This window comes from Siphateles boraxobius, unplaced genomic scaffold (genome assembly GCF_051911475.1).
Source record: "Siphateles boraxobius isolate OS27281-9 unplaced genomic scaffold, OSU_SipBor_1 5, whole genome shotgun sequence".
In the NCBI taxonomy this organism is placed as follows: Eukaryota; Metazoa; Chordata; class Actinopteri; order Cypriniformes; family Leuciscidae; genus Siphateles; species Siphateles boraxobius.
In genome coordinates, this window is record NW_027509141.1 from 16,788,627 (window position 1) to 16,810,250 (window position 21,624).

The 21,624-nt window shown below is 41.4% G+C and overlaps 1 protein-coding gene across 3 annotated transcripts in view; it reads left to right on the forward strand.

Moving 5' to 3' along the window:
* Window positions 1-12,638: 12,638 nt before the first annotated feature.
* Window positions 12,639-21,624, forward strand: part of krt95 (keratin 95) — a 33,623-nt gene continuing 24,637 nt past the window's right edge. Inside the window, exons 1-8 of one of the 3 annotated variants that reach the window (XM_077202944.1) lie at window positions 12,676-13,217; window positions 13,308-13,390; window positions 13,511-13,667; window positions 13,838-14,002; window positions 14,173-14,298; window positions 14,760-14,980; window positions 15,100-15,113; window positions 15,212-15,277. In XM_077202944.1, the coding sequence (XP_077059059.1) occupies window positions 12,744-13,217; window positions 13,308-13,390; window positions 13,511-13,667; window positions 13,838-14,002; window positions 14,173-14,298; window positions 14,760-14,980; window positions 15,100-15,113; window positions 15,212-15,243 (1,272 nt within the window). In that variant the 5' untranslated portion in view covers window positions 12,676-12,743 and the 3' untranslated portion in view covers window positions 15,244-15,277. Of the gene's footprint in view, window positions 13,218-13,307; window positions 13,391-13,510; window positions 13,668-13,837; window positions 14,003-14,172; window positions 14,299-14,759; window positions 14,985-15,099; window positions 15,114-15,211; window positions 15,537-21,624 lie in introns of those variants that run through there. The other 2 variants (XM_077202943.1, XM_077202945.1) reach the window with 2 other exon arrangements.

Here is a 21,624-nt window from a genome sequence, read left to right on the forward strand (position 1 = left end):
CATATTCACTGTAAATAGTTTATCTCTTGCAGTTAACTACATGAATGATTTACTGTGACTATACTTCACTGCATCAGCAACTACATGTCATAGCTGTACAGAGATCACAGGAAGCAAACGCGAGTAAACAATGATTTATTTGAAAAGTCCGTTGAACAGTACAAGCCAGATGATGAAGGGTGACGCAGGGACTTCGATGGTCAGATCCGGTGAGGTGAAGACGTGAAGTGCAGACGGTGAGACGAAGTAAATCCACAACGATGACCAGGAGGAACAGGAACATGAGACAGGAACACGGAACCAGAAGACCAACGAGGAGACATCAAACAACGATCTGACAAAGATGATAGAACAGCGGTGAGTATAAATACAGTGGTGAGATCGCTAGCAGCTGGTGAAGTAATGATGAACAGCTGGAGCGGATCAGGTAATGACATACATACACGCCTCTCACACACGTGCGTTCATACAACAACATAAACACAAGACTAGAAGAAACCAGAGAATACGTCTACCCTGACAGTACCCCTCCTCCTAAGAACGCCTCCTGGCGTTCCCAGACTCCCCTACCTGTCGATTGTAATCATCGATAAGGGAGTGATCCAGAATGTCTCTAGCAGGTACCCAACTTCTCTCCTCCGGACTGTAACCTTCCCAGTCCACCAAGTACTGAAACCCGCGTCCCCTCCGCCTAGAGTCCAGAATGTGATTGACCGAATATGTGGTCTCCCCATCTATGAGTCGCGGTGGGGGAGGAACCGGGACCGGCGGATTAATTTGAGAATGAAATACGGGTTTAATTTTAGATACATGAAACACGGAATGGACCCTCCTGTACGCCGGAGTTAACTTGAGGCGGACTGCCACCGGGCTAATGATCTTGGTGACAGTAAAGGGGCCAATAAATTTGGGTGCAAGCTTATTGGAGACGGTGCGAAGAGGAATGTTCTTGGTTGAAAGCCACACTTTTTGACCAACGACGTATACGGGAGGCTTTGACCTGTGGCGATCGGCCTTGGCCTTGGTGCGCGCCCCCACCTGGAGTAGAGTCTCACGGGCTCTAGTCCAGGTGCGGTGACACCTCTGGACAAAGGCGTGAGCGGAGGGAACCGCAACCTCGGATTCCAGACTGGGAAAAATAGGTGGCTGGTAACCTACACTACAACGGAGATAGGCCCGTGGCCGACACTGGCAACGTGTTGTGAGCGTACTCCACCATAGACAGTTGTTGGCTCCATGAGGAAGGATTCTTGGAAACCAAACATCGCAACATTCACTCCAAATCTTGGTTGGCTCTCTCAGTTTGACCATTGCTCTGGGGATGAAACCCAGAGGACAGACTAACCGTCGCCCCCAGTAATTTACAAAACTCTCGCCAGAATTTGGACATGAACTGGGGTCCCCTGTCGGAAACCACGTCTATCGGGAGCCCATGTAACCAAAAGACTTACCAGTGGCACAAACTGAGCAAGCCAAAACAAAACTGTGAATGTCGCGAGCCATAAGTGGCCACCAGAATCGTTGCTTGACTAAAAACCTAGTGAGATTGACACCTGGATGACAAGCCACATTGGAACCGTGACCCCACTGGATAACATCAGACCGTAATCCCTGCGGCACAAATAAACGATTCGTCGGGCACCCGGGCGGAGGCGTTACCCCTTCTAAGGCCTTCTTGACCTTCAATTCGATCTCCCATGTGAGTGTGGAAACAAATATGGTTTCGGGTAAAATACACTCGGGAGTAGACGGGCGTTCGGAAAAATCAAATATGTGAGATATGGAATCGGGTTTGATGTTCATGGAACCTGGACGGTAAGAGAGAGAAAAATCAAAACGACCGAAAAAAAGTGCCCACCAAGCCTGCCTGGAGTTCAATCTTTTAGCAGTTCTAATATATTCGAGGTTCTTGTGATCAGTCCAGACGATAAAAGGTACCCCCGACCCTTCTAACCAGTGGCGCCACTCCTCCAATGCTAACTTGACTGCCAACAACTCCATTACCAATGTCGTAATTACGTTCGGCTGGGGATAACCGGTGAGACAAAAACGCGCAAGGGTGCATCTTGTCGTCTGCAGGAGAACGCTGAGACAACACTACCCCTACTCCCACCTCTGATGCGTCGACCTCCACCACGAGGTCTGATCGATTGCTCTCCTCCCTGATCGATTGCTCCTGTCTGCCTGCTGTGTTGTTTGCTTCGAGGCTGTAAGCTCCGTCTAAGCCTCGTATTAGCTTTGTATTTCTTTCTGTTTTGAACCATCATTTACTACCATTTCTAGTTGTTTATACTACTAAATACAGCTTAGACAACATCTCAGATTAACCTGACATCGCTAGCTTCTGTTATTGTTAGCACAACACGCTAGTAACTCGCTAGCCTGTTAACGCGCCACCCGTGCGCTCAGTTATTTATTTATTTTTCTCTCGCGTGCCTGTGCCTCTGAGTTCATAAAAAGCCCAGGTGAGTAAGAATCAGTCAACAAATACGGTGAGTAATGTCTTGTCCTGTTATTGTCACCTGAACTTCATGTTACATGTTTAGCATAGCCTTCCCCGTCGGCAATATAGGGTTTATATGTGATAAATGCAAGGAGACAGTCAGGCTGACGGAGAAGATTTCAGAATTAGAAACACGCATCCAAACTTTAATTGAGGATAGTAAGTTTACTAGAGCTTTAGATACTATTTTGGATGCGCCTAGCATAGTGAACCCTTTACATGATTCGGTTCCGGCTGAATTATTGCCTGTGCAGCCAGGCAGATGGGTGACAGTGAGGGATCGCTCGAGTCGCGGATCAAAAAACCACTCTTCCGTTCTGATTACCACAACAAATCGATTTGCCCCACTCAGTGAAACACCCACTGAGAATTCTGTTGATTGTGCCCTGGTAATTGGCGATTCTATTACACGGAACGTGAAAATAGGGACACCAGCCAACATAGTCACATGTTTGCCGGGAGCCAGAGCGCCTGACATCAAAGCAAATTTAAAAGTGCTGGCTAATGCTAATCGTAAAAGATTATTATTCGGCACTAATGATGTTCGACTTCGCCAGTCGGAGATCACCAAAATTAACATTAAAGAGGTGTTTGAACTCGCAAGTACGATGTCAGGCACTGTAATTTGCTCTGGCCCCCTTCCTGTTCGAAGGAGTGATGAGATAGTTAGTAGATTGTGTTCACTCAATGGCTGGCTGTCTAAGTGGTGTCTGCAAAATAATATAGAATTCGTAGACAATTGGAACATTATAGTTTTTGGGGTAAACCTGGCCTGTTGAAAAGAGATGGTATTCATCCCTCCTGGGATGGTGCTGCTCTTCGCTCTAGTAATTTGGCTCATAGTCTTAGAGATAAAACATGACAATCTGGGGCTCAGGTCAGGAAGCAGACAAACTGGCTAAACCGACCGTCTGCTAGCGGCCTCGCGTCACCAAGGTCAGATAAATCCCATCACATAGAGGCTCTTTCACCTAGATATTATCATATAGAGACTGTGTCTGTTCCCCGAATTTGGAAATACAAAAAACTTCCAAACCTATCTAAGGTTAAAAATTTAATTGATTCTGAACAAGTAAAAAACAGATATAATACAGATGAGCAAACGATAAAGCTTGGGTTGCTGAATATTCGATCCCTTACTTCAAAAGCACTTATTGTCAATGATATGATTTCAGATTAGAACCTAGATGTGCTGTGTTTGACAGAAACCTGGCTAAAACCAAACGATTACATTACTTTAAATGAGTCCACCCCGCAAGATTACTGTTATAAACATGAACCTCGTCCGAAAGGCAAAGGGGGAGGTGTTGCTGTAATTTATAGTAATATTTTCAAAACCAATAAGAAATCTAGTTTTAAATATAATTCTTTTGAAGTCTTGGTGCTAAATGTAAAAATATATAGTGTAAACGATAATTCAAGTTTGAGACTTTATCAAAGAGTTTGCTGACTTTCTATCAGAATTAGTATTGGCTGCAGATATAGTACTAATTGTTGGTGATTTTAATATACATGTAGATAATGAAAAAGATGGATTGGGCTTGGCATTTAAAGACATTGTAAACTCAATTGGAGTTAGACAACACGTGTCAGGACATACTCATTGTCGTAATCATACTCTAGATCTAATATTATCACATGGAATAGATGTTGATGCCATTGAAATACTGCAGCAGAGCGACGACATCTCAGATCATTATCTAGTCTCATGTAAATTACATTTAGCCAAGGCTGCAAAGCCGACTCCGTGTTATAAATATGTTAGACCTATCACTTCTGCCACGAAAGATTGCTTTATCAATAATATTCCTAATCAGTTTCATCATCTCAGCATCCCAGATAGCTTAGAAGAACTCGATATTGCAACAGAAACTTTTAACTCTCTTTTTTCCAGCACTTTAGTTGCTCCGCTGCGCTTAAAGAAGATTAAAGAAAATAGTCAACGCCGTGGTACAATGAGCACACTCGGGCCCTTAAGAGAGCAGCCAGAAAAATGGAGCGCAACTGGAAGAAAACAAAACTAGAGGTATTTCGGATTGCATGGAAGGAGAGCTCGATTGCTTACAGAGAGGCTTTAAAAGCTGCTAGATCTGCTTATTTTTCAACCCTATTAGAAGAAAATAAACATAATCCTAGGTATTTATTTGAAAAAGTGGCTAAACTAACGAAAAAGAAAGCTTCAAGCCCAGAAGTTTCCAAGAAACACAGCAGTAATGACTTTATGAATTTCTTCACTTATAAGATTGATAATATCAGGGACAAAATTATAACTATGCAACCATCTACTACAGTATAGCATCAGGGAGTGCATTGTAGTCTCCCTGAGGAAAAATTTGATTCATTTGTTGCTATAGGAGAAGAAGAATTTTGCAAAATCGTTAACTCATCTAAATCAACAACTTGTATGTTAGACCCTATACCGACTAAACTATTGAAAGAGATGCTTCCAGAGGTCATAGATCCTCTTCTCAATATCATTAATTCGTCTTTGTCTCTAGGATACGTACCAAAACCCTTTAAGCTGGCTATGATTAAACCGCTTGTTAAAAAAATGCATCTTGATCCTACAGAATTAGTCAATTACAGGCCGATCTCGAATTTGCCTTTTCTGTCAAAGATATTAGAAAAGGCAGTATCCTCACAACTGTGTTCCTTTCTTGAAGGAAATGCTATCTGCGAGGATTTTCAGTCCGGATTTAGACCGTACCATGGTACTGAGACTGCTCTCATTAAAGTCACAAATGATTTGCTTTTATCATCCGATCATGGTTGTATCTCTCTATTAGTGTTACTTGATCTTAGTGCTGCATTTGACACCATTGACCACAACATTCTATTAAATAGACTAGACAACTATGTTGGCATTAGTGGAATTGCACTAGCATGGTTTAAATCATACTTATCTGACCGCTATCAGTTTGTAGCAGTAAATGAAGAGATGTCTTATCGAACAAAAGTTCAGTATGGCGTACCACAAGGCTCAGTACTAGGACCGCTGCTGTTCACTCTGTACATGCTACTGTTAGGAGATATCATTAGGAAACATGGAATTAGTTTTCACTGTTATGCTGATGATACTCAGCTCTATATTTCCTCAAAACCTAACAAAACTTACCAATTCACAAAATTAACGGAATGCATAGCTGATATAAAAAACTGGATGACTAGTAATTTCCTACTACTAAATTCTGAAAAAACAGAGATTCTAATTATTGGACAAAAAACTTCCACACACAATAACCTAGAATACTGTTTAACACTTGATGGCTCCTCTGTCAAGTCTTCGTCGTCAGTTAGGAACCTGGGTGTGCTCTTTGATACCAATCTCTCGCATTTTTCCATCTTAAAAATATATCTAAATTACGTCATATGCTCTCATTGACAAATGCAGAAACAATTAGTTCATGCGTTCATGACCTCAAGGCTAGATTATTGTAATGCTCTACTGGGTGGTTGCCTTGTACACTTAATAAACAAACTACAGCTGGTCCAAAACGCAGCCGCTAGAGTTCTTACCAGAACCAGGAAGTATGACCATATTAGCCCGGTTCTGTCAACACTGCATGGGCTCCCTATTAAACATCGTATACATTTTAAATTATTGCTGATTACTTACAAAGCACTAAATGGTTTAGCTCCGCAGTACTTGAGCGAGCTCTTAACCCATTATAGTCCTTCACGTCTATTGCGATCTCAAAATTCTGGCCAGTTGATAATACCTAGAATATCAAAATCAACTGCTGGCGGTAGATCCTTTTCCTACTTGGCACCAAAACTTTGGAACAATCTTCCTAACATTGTCCGGGAAGCAGACACAGTCTGTCAGTTCAAATCTAGACTAAAAAAACATCTCTTTGGCTTAGCATACACATAACACATTATAGATTGCTATAATTCAATGTTAGGCTGCATAGTTTAGATCAGCCGGAACCGGGAACACTTCCCATAAATCCTGATGTACTTTGTACATCATAAGAAGAATGGCGTCTACGCTAATATTAGTCTCTCTGTTTATCCCGAGGTCTACCGCAAACCGCCGGATCCAGGCCATATCTAGATCTGAGGAAGGACCATCACATGGACACGACGACAACGCATCCCTGAAGTGCCAGCCTCATCAACACTGTGAAGGCCTCATGGACACCTCAACAAACTCATCTCCATACCGGCGTGATGAACCCGACCCCTAAACAGATGAACTGGATAAATATTGTGAAAGTTCTGATCCAATCTGACTTCTGACCTATTATGCCGCCTAAATCATAATCATACACTGTTCGTTTGTTGGCCAAAGGAGAACTGGCCCCCCGATTGAGCCTGGGTTCTCAGTCGGGTTTTTTTCTCCATTCTGTCACCTGATGGAGTTTTGGTTCCTTGCCACTGTCGCCTTTTTTTTTTTCGCCTTTATTCGCCATTGACTTTTGGCTTGCTTAGTTGGGGACATTTAACATTTAATTTTGAATTTAACAATACTATTACAACTTTACTTTCCTGTTATCTCTGTAAAGCTGCTTTGAAACAATTTGTATTGTAAAAGCGCTATATAAATAAAGGTGACTTGACTTGACTTGACCACGAACTGACGTGATGAATCAGGGGTGATGAGGATGGGGGCTGAAACGAAGCGGCCTTTCAGTTTAGTGAACACGGCCTCATTAGTGTCAGACCACCTGAACGTAGTTCTGGGGGAGGTCAAGGCCGTCAGAGGTGCGACTAGCTGGCTAAAGTTGCGAATGAAACGCCGGTAAAAATTGGCGAACCCCAGAAACCTCTGCAGGGTCTTACGGGAGTCTGGACTTGGCCAATCTACCACAGCCTTAATCTTCTCAGGGTCCATCCGCATTCCCTCAGACAACACGATGTACCCTGGGAAAGGAACAGACTGTGCATGAAAATCGCATTTCTCCGCCTTGACAAAAAGCCCATTCTCTAGCAACCTCTGAAGCACTCGTCGGACGTGTTGCACATGTTCCTGGAGAGAAGAAGAAAAAATCAATATGTCATCCAGGTAGACATATATGAATTGGTCGATCATATCTCGCAACACGTCATTGACCAGTGCCTGGAAAACTGGTGGGGAGTTGGACAGCCCGGACGGCATGTCCAAATATTCAAAGTGCCCCCTGGGGGTGTTAAAGGCAGTTTTCCATTCATCCCCCTCCCTAATGCGAACCAAATGATAAGCGTTACGCAAATCCAATTTTGTGAAGATGGATGCCCCCTGCAAACCTCTCGAAGGCTGAAGACATCAACGGCAAAGGATAAGTATTCTTTACCGTGATGTTATTCAACCCTCGGTAATCAATACAAGGTCGCAGCGAGCCGTCCTTCTTCCCCACAAAAAAGAACCCCGCCCCCACTGGAGAAGAGGAAGGGCGGATGAACTTGGTTGCTAGAGAATCAGAAATATATTTCTCCATAGCCTCCCTCTCAGGAATCGAGAGTGAATACAACTTGCCCTTAGGCGGAGACTTACCTGGCAGTAAATTTATAGCACCATCATTTTTACGATGCGGATTGAGAGAAGCAGCACGAGACTTACTGAACACCTCCTTCAAGTCCAGATACTCCATGGGGACGTTAGACAAATCCCCTGCTTCCTCCTGAAACACAGAAACAGGTACAGACGAACAAGCAGACACGAGACAAGACTTATGACATTCCTTGCTCCACTCCAGCACAGATCTATGAAGCCAGTCCACTCAGGGGTTGTGTTGGATGAGCCATGGGTGTCCCAGAACGACAGGTGCCAGGGGTGAGTCCAGAATATAAAACGAGATAGTCTCCGTGTGGTTGCCAGAGGTGATGAGTGTGATGTCTTCAGTGGATAATGAGATGGTAGGGAGCTCTTGACCATTAAGTGCGTGAACTGCGATCTGGTGAGTTAGGGATTTGAGGGGAATCTGAAATCTGCGTGCAAAGTTATGGTCCATGAAATTACCTTCAGCCCCGGAATCCAACAGTGCATGACAATCGTGCTGGTGGGTGACTGACCATCTTAGTCTTACCGAGAGGAGGGTGGAGGTAGATGTGGTCGTTGATGAGGTCTTCCTGGTGGAGATCCCACCCGATAGTAGCCTCAAGTTTACTATCGGGCTTGGCCTTTTACTGGGCAGTTGTGTGCGTAATGACTGGCTCCTCCACAATAAAGGCAAAGGCCCTGGGACCTCCGCCTCTCCCTCTCCTCTCGGGAAAGCCGAGCTCGACCCACCTGCATGGGTTCGTGATTGTAGACGGGGCTGACCACGTCCCTGCCGCTGGATCGTAGACCGTCGACTGCCCCGAGCATGCGGGTGGTCGGAGCTCGACGCTCGATTCTGGACAACCGAGCGTCCACCCGCAGGGCTAACTCAATGAGTCCGTTAAGTGTGGTAGGAAGATCCAGGGCGTAGATCTCCTTCTGGACGTGGTCAGCCAACCCATGCAGCAACATGTCCCACTGCGCCTCCTCGTTCCATCCACACTCCGCCGCCAAAGTCCTGAATTCGATTGAAAAATCGGAAACTGACCTCTCCCCTTGACGTAGTTCGGCCAAAGCTCTGGCTGCCTCTCTTCCAGAGACAGCCCGGTTGAATACTTGCTTAATTTCGGCGGCGAGTGTCTGGAACGAGGTACAACATGGGTTCTGGTTCTCCCACACCGCCGTTCCCCAAAGCGCCGCTCTCCCAGTCAACAGAGTCAACACAAAAGCCACCTTGGCCTGTTCATTGTTGAAAGTGCGTGGTTGCAGTGCAAAATGCATACTACATCGGGTCAGAAACGCTCTACAATGCGACGGTTCACCTGCATATGCCTCTGGAATCGGCAAACGGGGCTCTGACTGGGAGGGGCTTCCAGGTGGTGCGGGAGGAACGGCTGGTGTGGGTGGCGCAGTGGGAGCTCGTAGGCGTTGGATCTGCTGTGTGAGCTCGGACACCTGCGTCACCAGGGCTTGTACTGCGCGACCCGTGTCGCCGATCTCTCTCTCCTGCATGTCCATTCTACAGATACTGTGATGGATAAACTCCTCTAGTGATGAGGGAGACACGCTCGCTGCTTCCCTTCCTTGGTCAGATCGTTCTGTCAAAGCTGTACAGAGATCATAGGAAGCAAACGCGAGTAAACAATGATTTATTTGAAAAGTCCGTTGAACAGTACAAGCCAGATGATGAAGGGTGACGCAGGGACTTCGATGGTCAGATCCGGTGAGGTGAAGACGTGAAGTGCAGACGGTGAGACGAAGTAAATCCACAACGATGACCACGAGGAACAGGAACATGAGACAGGAACACGGAACCAGAAGACCAAAGAGGAGACATCAAACAACGATCTGACAAAGATGATAGAACAGCGGTGAGTATAAATAGAGTGGTGAGATCGCTAGCAGCTGGTGAAGTAATGATGAACAGCTGGAGCGGATCAGGTAATGACATACATACACGCCTCTCACACACGTGCATTCATACAACAACATAAACACAAGATTAGAAGAAACCAGAGAATACGTCTACCATGACACTACACAGTTACTGACAGTTAAATAAAGCAACACACAACATTACATCAGTGTTTCGCTCATCCTGGACTGAAGCACAGGCTCTACTCTTCAGCACAATGGTGACACACAAAACAAACCATACAGAAACACTTTAAATCCCAACAGAACTTTAAACATAACAGATCTCTTATAAGATGTCAGCATCTTCACTTATTACAATCCAGACTTTATTTATTTCATACTAATATTATTATTGAGAATTAACAGTGGTTTAGAAGTTGATGTTTTATTGAAAATAACAAAGTTTAAATAAAAAATAAAAATAACCATTTTGGTGATCAGTGTTTGCTTTAGTTGGGCTCTTGACCCTTCAAGTTTTAACATTAGTTTTTCTCTGGCTGCTTTAACTGTGTGTTTCTGATACATTTTTGTTTTGGTTGTAATCCAAGAGAAACTCAGATTAGTTGATATTCATCATGTAGTGGCTTGTTTTAGTGATACCACGTGAAGTCTAATATTTTATTAAATTGCTAAATATTAGTTGTTAATTTTGCGATCCAATACTGCTGCTGAAAACCCTGCAGTGCTGTGATACTCTGAAGGATTTTAATGTAGTCACTATACAGAAAATGATTTGACAGGATCATGTAGACTCACACAGACATCAAGAATTAGCATATAAATCGCAGCGTATATGGTGACAATGAAAAAAATTCACTTCAACTCAGAACTCGTCACAACACAAGCTATACTAAAGTCGCAAAAAAGCTTTGTTGATTGTCACCATTGTTGCGATTGATATGTTGATTCTTGATGTCTCTATACTCCTAAAAACAACCCAGCTCAAAACATTTTCTGTATGATATATATATATATTTAATTTCATAATATCAGATTTTCATAATACTGATGCCACAATATCATAAGGATCATGTGAAAAATTGTGACAATCATATTTTCTATAAAATTAAATTCTCTCTCTATATATAATAACCTCAACTAATTTATTCAAAGATTTGACTCAAAGTCATATTAGTACTCAGGCCTCCATGTGATGCCTATAACATTTTCAATAAGTGACCAACACCGTTCGATAATATTTTGCTATAACAAATTTGTATTAAATACACAGTTAAAGCAGCCCCCAGCCAGGGAATAGCTAATGTTATAAATTCAAGGGTCATGAGCCCAACATAAGCCAACACTGATCTCCATCATGGTGACATAAAATTAAAGTAAAATATGATCAAAAAACTTTAACAGAAATTTTGCTTGTTTTTTCTGCCAGTCATTTGATTTTTTTGATTTTTTTTACAATGAGGGTATTTGATTGTGATAATTCAGGAAATAACTGTAAAATAACAGTGTTTTTTGATTTTATTTAACTTAGGATGTTTTACTTTAATGTTACAGGTTTTTTTGGGCTGCCAGTCATTCGACTGTTTTATCTTTTAACTGTTTTGTTACCGTTTAATTACAGATTATATTTGTAATGTTACATACACTTTTATGTAATTTAAGACAAGTAATGTATGAAAAATACAGTAAATTTTCTGTATACATTTGTTTACTGAAATTTGTCATTAATGTCACAATACCTAAAATGACAACTGCATTTACAGATATTATTTGTAATTTTACAGTTTTGGGTACAATTGATACAACCACTCCAGTCCATAAACATGAAAATATTGTCTTCATTTTTTCTTAAGATTTACTATTGCAATGGCTTACAGAATGGATAAAATGCAACATGGATGGTTAGCAATAACAAAACCTACAGAATGCTGCATGGTGAACTGAAGTTGTGTTCACAGTTTTATTTGCTGTGAAATATGTGCATTTGAGAATTTCTTAACAAAATATGTGATTTTCTCAGTGACACCTATTGCGGCATCTAAGAATGTAGTTGAAATTTCGATGTCATGGCATTTCATAACTATTTTAAGTTTTGGCAAATTAGTGGTCAAATCTCAAATCTCTTTTGTCTCCCATTCATGTGTAAGTTTTGTACAATCTGCTTATGCCTATGACTCATTGATACAAATTCATATGAAATTTCCACCACACACTGTAAAACAAAATCAAGTAAGTAATCTGGTTGCCTTACAATTTTAAGTTAATATTTGAGTTAATACAATAAAGGAGATTGGTTTGATCAACAGAAACTCAAAAAAACATGTTATCTGAACCACATAAATGATCTAAGTTAATCTAAGTCGATTTGACAATTGTAAAAATGTTGTGATAAAAAATCATGAAAATATTTTTTTACAGTGTAAAATAGTGGCGAAAATTTCGGTCCAATAAAAATGAACATTTGCACGCCATCAATGCATTTTTCTCTGTGAGATGTTTTAATCTCTTTTAGATCCCACTGCAAAGAAACTGGCCAACCAATTTTGGTCACATGCCCAGAGTCGCTGCTGTTACATAAAACTATGACTTCATAGTCTGACAACATCAGGTGTGGAAGAATTTCATAGAACAAGATTTGTGTCATAAATTCACCATCCTTGCATAACCTTAAATTGCATGACCTCTTTTTTCAGCTCTTAACCGACAAAGGGCGTTAAACTGGCACAAACCATTTTCACACACACCCTACCTCCTTCTCCCATCGACAAAGTGCAGGACCCGCCCTGGGTTTCCATCTCTATAAGAGGTCAGAGCCAGGCTAAAAGGAGCCATCCTCGCCAGGACAATCTACCGGTTACCTTCAGTGTCCTCTCTGGGTTCATCTTGTCTCTGCATTCATCTACCATGTCGTGCTCTCTCCGTACATCATCCTGCCACGGTCCCAAGACCATGACCTCAAAATCCATAGTTACTCCAATTAGCTATGGTACAATAACTAATTGTACACCTAAAGCCTACAGTGTGTGTGGCTATGATTTTGGAGGAAACCCTCGCATCTCTTCCTCCTGTTATCGCAGCGTTGGTTGCTACCCAGATCTGCGTTGCAAAATTGGTGGAGGATTTGGACGTTATGGCAAACTGAACAATGGAGGATTGGGAATCATGTTTGGGAACTGTGACTACATCCAGCTGAATGAGAAGACCACCATGCAGAGCCTGAACGACCGTCTGGCATCCTACCTGGAGAAGGTGCGCTCCCTGGAGGCTGCCAATGCCACTCTGGAGAGGCAGATCCGCGAGTACTATGAGAAGAAGGCGCCGATCTGCCAGAAGGACTACAGCGCCTACTGGAACACCATCGATTGCCTGAAGGAAAAGGTACACGTGCAATTTCATAAGGGATGAAATTATGAAAAACTAATATGCTCTACATTAGTATATTTTTATATCAATGTTCTACATTGATAGATTGGAGCTGCTACCATCCACAACACCAACATCCTCCTGCAGATCGACAACTCTAAACTGGCTGCTGATGACTTCAGGATAAAGTGAGTTCTCTTAAACAATATTCCTCTGTAACCAGTTTGGTTGCTTCAGCATCTTAACAGATCGTATTGTCCAAACATGATTGGTGAGTTTATTCCCCATCCTGCCACTCCACCAATTAGATATGAGCATGAGTTAGCAGTGCGTAAGTCTGTGGAGGCTGACATCGCCAATCTGCGTCGCTTGCTGGACCACATGACCCTGACAAAGGCCGACCTGGAGATCCAGATTGAGACTCTGCTGCAAGATCTAGCGTGTTTGAAGAAGAACTATAAGGAGGTTAGTTTGCCTGTAGCAGATTCAACTATGTATTAGTGGTCTACTCTGGACAGCTTGAGTCATGAGCAATGTAAGGTGTGCTTAGAAAGAACTTGCAATTAAATGAAAATTCAGGAGCCATGTGTAAATGAGATATAAAGACCTGATGCAGGAGTCGTGTGTGGTTACAGGATGTGGAAGCACTACTGTGTCAGCTGACAAACACAAAAGTGTGTGTGGAAGTGGATGCTGCTCCTCAGCAAGACCTGAACAAGGTTTTGGACGACATCCGTTGTCATTACGAGACCATCATAGATAAATACCGCAGAGAACATGAGTGCTGGTTCAAAGAGAAGGTGAGACTTCAGCCTCTGTTTCTTTGATTCCTCTAGAGGTGAATCCCAATTTGCCATCATATATAGTGGCAGACATTTGATATTAAAACAGTAAACAGTACAGTATGACAGCATTACAAATTATTATACACAGTATTCATGTTGTGTGTGTGTTTCTTATTATTTTTAAGATGGCAAAACTGTGCAAAGACGTGGCCAGCCACACAGAGTGCCTAGAATCCTCTAGGTCACAGATCTCAGATTTGCGGCGTACATTCCAGTGTCTGGAGATCGAGCTACAGTCTCAGATCAGCATGGTGAGAAAATCATGTTTTACACATGTTTAATAGCTACACTAGCCTGAAAAATATAATTGTTTTTGGACTGGGGGGCAGTCATGGCCTAATGGTAACAGAGTTGGACTGGTGACCCAAAGGTTGCTGGTTCGATTCCATTACCGGCAGGAATATGACTGAGGTGTCCTTGAGCAAGGCACCTAACCCCCAATCGCTCCCTGGGCGCCACTCAAGGCTGTGTGTATCCATGTTTGCAGTGTGTGTGTGTGTGTGTGTGTGTGTGTGTTCACTACTCACTACTCTGCTCCTAATGTGTGTGCACTTACTTGGATGGGTTAAATGCAGAGGTCAAATTCCATCACGTGTCACTTTCACATGAACTGGCATGCCTTAAAGAGTCTTTGGTGAGATAGGAGGAGGAATTATCTAAAAATTGTCTAGTAATCATTTATTCCTTCTGCCTCTTGTCTTTCCCCACACAGAAAGGAGCACTGGAGTGCTCACTGTTGGAAACAGAGGCTAGGTACAGCGCTATGCTAGCAGGCTTTCAGAAGCATATCAACACATTGGAGGCAGAGCTTTGTCAGGTGCGCTCTGGCATTGAGCAGCAGGGCAGAGACTATGCTGCACTGCTGGACATCAAGAGCCGTCTGGAGCAGGAGATCGCCACTTACAGGTGCCTTCTGGAAAATCAGGACATTAAGTAAGTTCATCTTTTTATTTCAAACAACTGAACAACACAAGGATGGGGAAATGGGTGTTGCGTGATGTTTTCTTCTGAAAGAACTTCACTAATGCACTAACATTTTTTCCCACTTATAGGACTCAAGGACAGGGTGAATAAAACCTCTCTTATTTTGTGGCTTTGGGGGATGTTTGGGTCAGCTTCAGACTGTATGTTATTTATTAATATCTCTTTTTATTTCTCTTTCAGGTGTGGTGTTTGTTTGTACAACGCCAGTCTAAACAGTAGTCAAATGTAAACAAAGAACGTAAGGAGGTTGTAATGCAACTGTTATTAAACATTCTATTGGCAGTCTTACAATTCAAAATTAAAGTTGAGAAACACAGTTTTCTTTTCAGTCTTGATGTATTTCTTGTTAAAACAGGTAGCTTAGAAATCTGCATAACGTAAATTTTGACTGTTTAAGAGTCCATTAAACTCTTATTTTATTTTAAGAGGCCCTTTTCAACAATTGATATTCTGACTGGGACAGTCATCATTATGCATCATGACCTTTAATAAAATTTGATCCCAATATTTTTGTTTCTGTTTCTATCGTTCAATGGAATGTATGAATCAATGATAAAACACCTTGTGATATGTTAGATGAATTAGAGTTCCTATTTCATAGTTGAGAGGTTATAATAACATTGTAGGCATTTTAACTTTATTGATGCACTTTATTTATTAAATATGAATTATGTAGGCTATTCATAGGTTCTTAGCTACTATTTGCATGTTTGTGTGTATAAAGAGAATCGTTGAAATATATATTTCTACATTTATCTTTATTTATTTTCTATAATTTATATCCTTGAGGTTTACAAATGTTTAACATTTAAAGTCAAAACTAATATTTTGTCAATAACATTACTACTGACCTGTTATATACAGGTTGATTGGAAAGGTGCCCTCTGAAACAAATATCAAAGATAATATTGTGGTAAAGAAAACAAAATACACTGGATAGATTATAATTAACATGACATGTATGTGTAGCAAAAGTTATGCATTTTAAAATGAAAACGAACGAACTATTCCAAAGTCTGATCGAGAACCTATGCTCTCAAGACAAATGATTCTTTCAGAGAGTAGGCCTACTACATATGGCTCAACAACCAAACCATGTTTAAACTGTCTTTTTAGTGTGTCGGTAGTGGTTAGGGGTGCAACGGATCAAAAAAGTCACGGTTCGGATCGTTTCTCGGATCAGAGTCACGGATCGGATCATTTTTCGGATCAGCAAAAAAAAGGAAAAAAGAAAAGACAAGACAAATAAACATAAGTTTTGTTTTTTTGTTTATTAACACTTTTAAATTATTAAATTAAAATATATAAAATCAACTTAAAGTGCACAAGGCATAATATCTTCTTTTTAACATAATTAATTAAAAACAACTTAAAGTGCTACATAAAGGCATATATCCTTCCTTTAAACATGGACCAATGACCATTAATAAAAAAACAACTTAAAGTGCAACATAAGAAGGCACATCATCTTCCTTGAAACATGGATAGTGAAATAAAGCCTATGTCAACATCATCAAAGAAGAATAAAAGAAAGAAAGCAAAGCATACCTGAGCTTATAATTTCAAATTCTTTTTCAAAAAGACAAGGATGTCTACATTGTCTGTGGAGAGTGTGGACCTCTTTGCAGTCACTATGTCCCCTGCTGTTGAGAACACTCTCTCAGAAGGAACTGAAGTGCCTGGCACAGCGAGATAGCATCTTGCCATCTTGGCAACATGAGGGTATTTACACTCATTGCTTTTCCACCATGTCAGTGGATCACCATCCACTGTAATGCAGCTTGCTGCCAGGTAGGATGCCACCTCCTCTTTGATGATGTCAGCATGAGTCTTGCTGTCCATGTCTTTGCTGGCAAAGGTCTCTCCAAAAAGCTCTGCCATCGCTGACTTCTTTTGTGGAGGAGATGTGTCCAAGTTTGCTCCTGTTGGCTCTGCAGCTTGACCCTGCAGAAAAAAATTAGATTAATTAATTAAACGTATTATTTATTTTCATGTTTCATGGACATGAAAAATGTGGCAATAACATTTAATAGAACAAAGCCATTATTACTGAAAATAAAAAATGTATTTAGATTTAAATTTATAATTTTTAAATAATATTCTTTTTCTTTACCTCATCACAGTCTTCAGTGCCCAGACTGCTCACAATCTCAGTGGTGAGGTCACTGTATGTCATCTGGCGTAGGGCAGGGTCCATGTGAGACAGGGACTTGAACCTCGGATCCAGTGCAGTAGATCTGTGAAGGTAGTCCTGTAGAGTAGGGGGTGAAGTGTATCTGGGCTTCAGGTCGTCTCTGGTAGACACTAAGGTTGTGTGTCGATTCGATTTAAAATCCACATTACATATTTTAAAATATTAGGTACATAATTCAATTATGCCTGTTTGTCATTTATAATACACTGACCAATCATTATCTGCCACAACAAGTTAAAATTTCATTGGACAATGTGAAGTGGAGCCTAATTTTGAATTAAAATTACATGGTCAGACGAATTCACATTTATGAGGCGATCTGAATCTGTCTTGAAACAATGTTAATTGACTACAAATCACTAAGCTAAGTATTATAGGCTATCTATTTGGAAAATATTGACATCTAAATTACTTGTGATACAGTATGAAAAAGTTAAATGGATTGGTGTAAATTAATCTAACAGGCTAGCCATATAGGCCTACTTTAATAATAAATAAAAAATGGACTGGACTGGATAATTTAATATGGCCAATAAAGCTTTATTTTGTGTTCATTTCTTGTTGCTGTTGTTAATTCGATTCCCACAGAGTAACTACACAAAAGACTGAGTCTCGCTGCATCGCTCAGGCTGCACTGCAGTGACTATTCACAGGCGCGATCCCACTACTGATCGACACGGGGACTTTGACCTGCTCCGTCTCCGACCTGGGCCGGTTCGCCCCTCCTTAGACGACCTGGTGGTCCCGGGCTCCCCCAGAAGCACCATATCGATGCCGAACTTAGTGCGGACACCCGATCGACATAGTCCACTGCAGTCCAGAACCCCTGAGCTCAAGCGATCCTCCAGCCTCAGCCTCCCAGTGTCTTGGATTACAGGCGCGCGCCACTGCACCCGGCGAGAGCTGTGAGAATCAGCACTGATACTGAATCTCTAGTGGCTCTCAGCGCCATCTAGTGTATGAAAACACAATACTAGGGAGTGATTAGGCAGGGTGAAATAAAGCATTTTTCAATCTCTTTGGTAGCTGTATTGTTAAAGGTAAGTGGTACATTTCGTTAAATATACTTTTTTTTTCATTGATAAATTAACCAGCACAATACACAAAATTAAATAATAGCTGTTTAACCACATGTAGGCCCTAGCCCGAGTTTTACATCTACTATAAGAGTAGCCTAGGGAAGAGCACAGAATTCCTTGGGGGAAGAGGCTCAAATGTGAAAAGGGGGTATTTATCTAGCTTTTTTTTGTTTGTTTTAAAGAAATTAATAGCCTACTTTTATTCAGCAAGGATGTGCTATTTACAAAAAAAAGTGATAGTAAAGACTTATTAAGCGATCTGAATCTGCATCGTTGAAATAACAGATGTTACAAAGCACTATAAAAACCATGCAGCACCAAAAGTCGATTTATTATCATACAGTTGTGCTGCTTTATATACTTTTGGAACCTTTGATACTTTTTTCAGGATTCATTGATGAATAAAAAGTTTATGAAAAGTTAAAAAGAACAGCACTGATTTAAAATAGAAATCATTTTATAAGTCTTTACTAGGAAAGGCAAGGCAAGGCAAGTATTTTTATATAGCACATTTCATACACGGTGGTAATTCAAATTGCTTTACATAGAATAAATTAAAATAATCAAAAGAGATCAGAGTAATTAAAACAGTTTTGAATAAAAACATTTTTTTTAAATTAAAAATACAGTACAAACAGTCGGACGAACAGTGGCACAGTGCTCATTCAGTAAATGTACAGCTAAACAGATGTGCTTGGATTTGAATGTGATTACTGTAGGAGCACATCTGATCTCTTCTGGAAGCTGGTTCCGGCTGCGGCTGGCATGGTAGCTAAAACCGGACTCGCCATGCTTAGGGTGAACCCTTGGTATTTCTAGTTGATGTGATCCTAATGATCTGAGTGATCTGTTGGGTTTACATTCAGTGAGCATTTCTGCAATGTATTGAGGTCCTAGGCCATTTAGTGATTTATATACCAGTAATAATACTTTAAAAATCAATCCTATTTGTAACTGGCAGCCAGTGTAAAGACCTGAGGACTGGTGTGATATGTTCATATTTTCTGGTTCTGCTCAGAATCCTAGCAGCAGCGTTCTGTATGAGCTGCAAGTGTCTCATGGTCTTTTTGGGAAGGCCAGTGAGGAGTCCATTACAGTAATCCACCCTGCTGGTGATGAGAGCATGCACACGTTTCTCGAAGTCTTGACTGGAAACAAAGCATCTAATTCTTGCAATATTTTTCAGGTGATAGTATGCTGATTTAGTTATTGCTTTGACATGACTACTGAAACTAAGGTCTGACTCTAGAGACACACCCATTCCTGACTTGATTTTTAGTTGTTTGACCTCTAGAGTGAAGGTATGCATTCACCTTGAGAATTTCATCTTTGTTTCCAAATGCAATGACTTCAGTTTTGTCTTTGTTTAACTGAAGAAAGTTTTGGCACATCCAATTGTTTACTTCATCAATGCATTGGCACAGGGAGTCAATGGGGCTGTAATCATTAGGCGATGGGGCTAAGTAGAGCTGTGTGTCGTCTGCATATGTGTGGTAAGCGATTTCGTTATTTCTCATTATTTGGCTCATTGGGAGCATGTACAGGTTGAATAGGAGTGGCGCAAGAATTGAGCCTTGAGGGACTCCGCATGTCATGGATGTCCACTCAGACTTATGGTCTCCTATACTCACATAATAACCTCTCCCTCCTAAGTATGACCTGAACCATTTTAGGACTATCCCGGAAAGCCCGACATAGTTTTCCACCCTGTCAAGAAGTATGTTGTGATCGACAGTGTCAAATGCAGCACTGAGGTCGAGTAGTACCAGCACTGATAATTTGCCTGTATCAGTGTTTAAGCGAATATCGTTTATTATCTTTATGAGCGCTGTCTCTGTGCTTTGATGTGATCGGAAACCAGATTGAAAATTGTCAAAGTATCCATTCGAGCTTTAGAATTTGTTCAGCTGATTGAAAACAACTTTTTCAATGATCTTGCCTATGAAAGGTAGATTTGAGATCGGTCTATAGTTGTTTAATATGGTCTTATCCAGATTGCTCTTTTTCAGGAGGGGCTTGACAACTGCAGTTTCTAAGGGGGTTTGGAAAACTCCCAGAGAGAAGTGAGGCATTTACCACTTCTAGGAGATCTGCTTTTAAACAGTTAAACACACTTTTGAAGAAAGATGTGGGAAGTGCTATCTCCGTGGTATCTAAAATTTACTATCACATACACTCACCTAAAGGATTATTAGGAACACTTGTTCAATTTCTCATTAATGCAATTATCTAATCAACCAATCACATGGCAGTTGCTTCAATGCATTTAGGGGTGTGGTCCTGGTCAAGACAATCTCCTGAACTCCAAACTGAATGTCAGAATAGGAAAGAAAGGTGTTTTAAGCAATTTTGAGCGTGGCATGGTTGTTGGTGCCAGGCGAGCTGGTCTGAGTATTTCACAATCTGCTAAGTTACTGGGATTTTCACGCACAACCATTTCTAGGGTTTACAAAGAATGGTGTGAAAAGGGAAAAACATCCAGTATGCGGCAGTCCTGTGGGCGAAAATACCTTGTTGATGCTAGAGGTCAGAGGAGAATGGGCCGACTGATTCAAGCTGATAGTAGAGCAACTTTGACTGAAATAACCACTCGTTACAACCGAGGTATGCAGCAAAGCATTTGTGAAGCCACAACACGCACAACCTTGAGGCGGATGTACTACAACAGCAGAAGACCCAACCGGGTACCACTCATCCCCACTACAAATAGGAAAAAGGCTACAATTTTTTTGCAAGTGCTCACCAAAATCGGTAAGTTGAAGACTGGAATAATGTTGCCCCGTCTGATCAGCCTCGATTTCTGTTGAGACATTCGGACGGTAGAGTCAGAATTTGGCGTAAACAGAATGAGAACATGGATCCATCATGCCTTGTTACCACTGTGCAGGCTGGTAGTGGTGGTGTAATGGTTTGGGGGATGTTTTCTTGGCACACTTTAGGCCCCTTAGTGCCAATTGGGCATCGTTTAAATGCCACGGCCTACCTGAGCATTGTTTCTGACCATGTCCATCCCTTTATGGCCACCATGTACCTCTGATGGCTACTTCCAGCAGGATAATGCACCATGTCACAAAGCTCGAATCATTTCAAATTGGTTTCTTGAACATGACAATGAGTTCACTGTACTAAAATGGCCCCCACAGTCTCCAGGGGCCTCATTTATAAAACTGTGTGTACGATCCTTACTAAAAGTGTACGTGCGCCAGAAAGCTAAAAATGGCGTACGCCAAAAAATATTCAGACTTATAAAACCGTGCATACGCCAGAACCTGCGCAGAATTCACTTTATAAATCCCAGTTAGCGGAAGATTGTGGGCACA